A 4,931-nucleotide genomic window follows, 5' to 3' on the forward strand; every position below is an offset into this window, starting at 1 on the left:
GCTTCCTCATGGAGGAAGCTTTATGAGCGAAATCTAATTTTTTTCGATGTTTCTTGAAGGTGTGCAAAGTGGAAATTTGCACATTTCTTCCTCATCATTAAAGTAGGCAAATTAGAAATTTGCACATTGCTTCCATTGTTATGTCTTTCTCATGGAGGAAGCTTTAAGAGAAAAATCTAACTTTACTACGATGTTTCTTGAAAGTATTCAAATTAGAAATTTGCATATTCTTATTTCGCTCTTAAAGCTTCCTCCATGAGGAAGCCATGTGCAAATTTAATTTGCACACTTACTTTTTTCTAATTAGAAATTTGCACATTGCTTCCATTGTTATGGCTCGGGATGGCGTTGCACCTCAACACCTTTCTGTACTTACAGTGCAACCAGAGAAATGCACTTTTCTGTAGCAGTGGTATGTAAACACAGCGAAAGCGATTCGTATGTACGTTTCGGCGGTGCAAATCTGAAACGCTTTTGTGCGTTCAGTTTACGAATCGCCTTTGCTGTGCGTACATACAAATTAAATGTGGTTAATTTCTTGTCGTGAAGTGAGTGCTTGTTGTGTCGCGACTGACAATCCTTGGAAGAAACACGTGTTTGGTTGTCTTTCAAGGATTATTAGTCACCGAATGATTAATCGATAGCGATTAATAATAGTGATAAACGTGTGTGTTCCAAGTGTAAGTGAGTGAGTGAGTGAGTGAGTGAGTGAACCGGAGAGAAGCTGATCGCAACGCGCAACGGCCACCCCACGAAAGAGCCCGCGCCTGACTGTGAGTTGCGCCGCCCCTGCCTACCTCCTGTATTCGACGTGTGATAGGGTAACAATTTTTATTTATATCTCGAAAAATAAGCTTTTACCAAAGTTTTACAAGAGGAAAATTCATCTTAGAATTTTATTCCGAACTTGTATTTTCAATGGTAAAAGGTTATACTGACTCACCCTGTATACACGATTCTGTATCTTTTAAAAGCCGAAATTAATGTAAAAGTTTTAAGTCTTTCTATTCTTGACCCGTAAGTATTACAGCAAATTTTTAAACGGAGATGTTGAGGTCTATAACTTAAAATCAAATTGAAAACATTTGTACGGTCGTGGTCAGAAAGGTTTTCCGACGTTTTACAATAAGTTTTCAGAATATGTGTAAGTATCATTGCATAGATATTGGTACATATCATTCCTTTACTTCAATAATGCTTCAATAATGTATCACATATCTGTGAGCAAAAGCTATAATCTCTCGCATGATAAACCGTATTTCCGAAATTTATCATAAAACGTCGGATAACCTGCACTGACAAGGAAATCGCAAGAAGTGACCCCTCATAACCGATCATAACGAATAAGGGTTCTTTCGAAAGGTCATATCCACACACTAAGAAAAATGTCCGATTAAATATAATCGGATAATCCAATTACATGATAACAAACGGATATATCCAATGAAATTGTATATCCGAAGAAAAATATTGCAGAACCCTAATAATTGCAATATTTCAATAAAGAAAGTTGCAGGAATATTCCAAACGAGATGTTATGAATGTGAGATGTTGAGATATTTCTGCAACCTAACATAAACTTTGTGTGCTATCAGGGATATGATGTAACTATTGGTCTTTGGAGTGACATCAGTTGGAAGAAGTAAGTAAGACGTCATAATGACGTTATTTAAATAACACGGTTTTGTTAAAAATTTGTGTATATTTATGTATTACATGTACGTAATTATTTCGTACGTTCGTTGTTCACCAGCCATTGAGAGATTGAGCACCTTTCTTGCGCACTCTCGACGCGCAAAAGGGCTGCGTCTAATATACGTGCGCACCAAAGGTGCTCGCTGCTCAATATATAGGCTGCGTTTCGTTATTCACTGCAAGTACTGCAAATGGCATTTAATTATTACCTATGTATTAATTACGTGTAATATTAGGTCTTTATTACGTGTTATATTACGTGTTTATTACGTGATATATTACGTGTTTATTACGTATTATAACATGATTTATGACGTAAATAAAACATCAAGTTAATCACGTTATGTCAGGTTAATGACGTAAGTAAACGTCATTAATCTGACGTCATTTTTGACGAGACAAACTCACGTCGTCATTACATTAATATACCGTAATAAACTAACGTCGAACAGGTAAAAAACTGACCTTATATTAACGTCATTACGACGTCAGCTGGTTGTCTGGGAATTGTATAAACTAGCCCTAAAATTAAATAAATTCAATCTTTATTATAGAATGTATTCGATTTTATTTCCTTATTATAGATTTTAGGAGCTTTTAAGACATCTTAAGGACATCTTTTGCTTCCTCATAGAGGAAGCTTTGTTTTCGTGAAAAAAATTTTTTTCCAGTTTTCTTTGAAAACATGATTAGAATGTTCTAAAACGTTCAAAAATCACATTCAGAAAAAATGCCGGTATGTATGTATGTATGTATGTGTGTATGTGTGTATGTATGTATGTGTGTATGTATGTATGTATGTATGTATTTCTGTATGTATCCTTATAAGGTAACCCTAAATAACTTTTTAAATATGTAAGATGGAAAAAAATGTTAAACATGAAAGTTGGACGGTTTTAAGTAATGCATTACATAGTAATATACGAGGTCTGTTCAAAAAGTATCGCGAGTTTTGAATTTCCGCGGGCTACGTATATTCGATTTTCGATTTTTTTGTGGCGTTATGTTGGTACTCATGTCCCTCACTCATGCTGACAAGTTCGGCCATTTGGAATGTCCAGTTAATTTTTGACAGCTATTTTGCTTGGACGTGTTTTGGCTCGTCTTCGATTTTTGCCTATTTCAAGAAATGGATCAAAGAACATGTATAAAATTTTGTGTGAAAAACAAAATTAAGTGCGCGGACGCATTCCGAATGTTGACTGTGGCATATGGTGAAGCTACCTTGAACCAAAGCAACGTTTATCGGTGGTACAAAATGTTCTCAGAGGGCCGAGAAGATGTGAACGACGAAGAGCGTGCCGGACGCCCGAGCACGTCAATAACAGACGAAAACATTGATGAAGTGAAGAAAATAGGGTAAATATGCAGAAAAGGTCACACCTCACCGATTTCCTCGCCACTTAGATATGTTATAGGGGAGAGTTTTCTGAGTAATTCCCCGCAAGAATCAAATGGGGGACGGCATTGGTTTAGGAGATATAACAAATTGAAAACTAAAAATTTTAATACTTTTTCTTAATAATTTTTATTAAAATGCCTGTGTAGCTACCTTTAAAATCATAAACAAACTACTATTTTCATTTACAAGGTCACACCTGCCCCCTCCCGCAACGGTCGGTACGGATTGAACACACACATACACGCGCGCGCGCATACACTTAATTCTTCTCGCGGCGCAGACTGACCGAGCAAGCGAGATCCACTCCACACCTCTGACATAGGGTCGGTAGGGTTATTTTTAACGAAATGGAGCCCCCCCGAAGGGGGGCGGAACATACTGTCTCCACGCATACATTTTTCTACCCACATATAAGTCACTCCCCTCCACCAAATGTAGATAGAAAAATGTATGCGTGAAGACAGTGTGTTCCGCCCCCCCTTCGGGGGGGCTCCACTTCGTTGAAAATAACCCTACCCACCCTATGTCAGAGGTGTGGAGTGGATCTCGCTTCACGTGGAAAGTTGCAAACCCATGTGGAACAGTACAATGGTGGAAGTACATGCGTGAAGACAGTGTGTTCCGCCCCCCTTCGGGGGGGCTCCACTTCGTTAAAAATAACCCTACCCACCCTATGTCAGAGGTGTGGAGTGGATCTCGCTTGCTCGGTCAGTCTGCGCCGCGAGAAGAAGTGTGCGCGCGCGCGTGTGAGTGTGTGTGTGTGTTTGTTCAATCCGTACCGACCGTTGCGGGAGGGGGCAGGTGTGACTTTGTAAATGAAAATGGTAGTTTGTTTATGATTTTAAAGGTAGCTACACAGGCATTTTAATAAAAATTACTAAGAAAAAGTATTAAAATTTTTAGTTTTCAATTTGTTATATCTCCTAAACCAATGCCGTCCCCCACTTGATTCTTGCAGGGAATTACTCAGAAAACTCTCCCCTACAACATATCTAAGTGGCGAGGAAATCGGTGAGGTGTGACCTTTTCTGCATATTTACCGAAAATAGTATTCCGCCAATCGTCGAATCACCGTTAGAGAAGTTGCGGAGGACCTAAACATATCGATTGGCTCGTGCCATTCGATTTTTACCAATGATTTGGGCATGAGACGGATCGCCGCGAAATTCGTACCAAAATTGCTCACTTTCGACCAAAAACAGCATCGCATTAACATTGCTACGGAGCTGTTGGACTCTGTCCGCGACGACCCAAATTTGCTCCAGAGGGTCATAACTGGTGACGAATCATGGGTTTATGGTTATGACGTGGAAACCAAAGCTCAATCATCCCAATGGAAGCTGCCGCACGAGCCAAGACCGAAAAAAGCGCGCCAAGTTCGGTCGAATGTGAAGGTTTTGCTTACAGTTTTCTTCGATTGCAGGGGCGTGGTGCATCATGAGTTTTTGCCACAGGGTAGAACGGTCATTAAGGAATATTACCTGCAAGTTATGCGCAATTTACGCGAAGCAATCCGCCAGAAACGCCCGGATTTGTGGAAGAACAAAAATTGGCTTTTGCACCATGATAACGCCCCTGTTCACACATCGTTGCTTGTGCGCGAATTTTTGTCTGTTAGGGCTGTTAACAACTCTTTCCTGTCGATCTCGACTTTTTTATCGTTGAGGATCATATTAACTGCTTTTCCCAATGCTGACAGTCTGGCACCACAAAGATCCTGGTCGGTTGCCAAATATTTATCTCGTTTCTTCACCGTGTCATTCACAATTGCTTCAACTTCTGGATTTAGTTTAGGCGTGTCGACAGGACAATTGCCCTTTCGTGGGTACATCTT

General features: G+C 39.6%; 1 protein-coding gene across 1 annotated transcript; it reads left to right on the plus strand.

Annotated features, from left to right (window-relative positions):
• The first annotated feature begins 2,890 nt into the window (after positions 1 to 2,890).
• LOC105556533 (putative uncharacterized protein FLJ37770) lies at positions 2,891 to 4,538 on the plus strand. The gene is made up of 3 exons (XM_012003630.1): positions 2,891 to 3,054; positions 4,176 to 4,473; positions 4,521 to 4,538. Exons 1-3 carry the CDS (start codon positions 2,891 to 2,893, stop codon positions 4,536 to 4,538), a joined length of 480 nt encoding a protein of 159 aa, XP_011859020.1.
• The last annotated feature ends 393 nt before the right edge of the window (positions 4,539 to 4,931 follow it).

This window comes from Vollenhovia emeryi, unplaced genomic scaffold (genome assembly GCF_000949405.1).
Source record: "Vollenhovia emeryi isolate VEMERY1.0 unplaced genomic scaffold, V.emery_V1.0 DF939950.1, whole genome shotgun sequence".
NCBI classification, from domain to species: Eukaryota; Metazoa; Arthropoda; class Insecta; order Hymenoptera; family Formicidae; genus Vollenhovia; species Vollenhovia emeryi.

Excerpts from the sequence above, each read along its gene's own strand:
- LOC105556533 (XM_012003630.1), top strand. The coding sequence starts at position 2,891 with ATGTTGACTGTGGCATATGGTGAAGCTACCTTGAACCAAAGCAACGTT. Across the intron at positions 3,055-4,175 it reads GATGAAGTGAAGAAAATAGG|AGAAGTTGCGGAGGACCTAA; the intron begins GTAAATATGCAG and ends AATCACCGTTAG.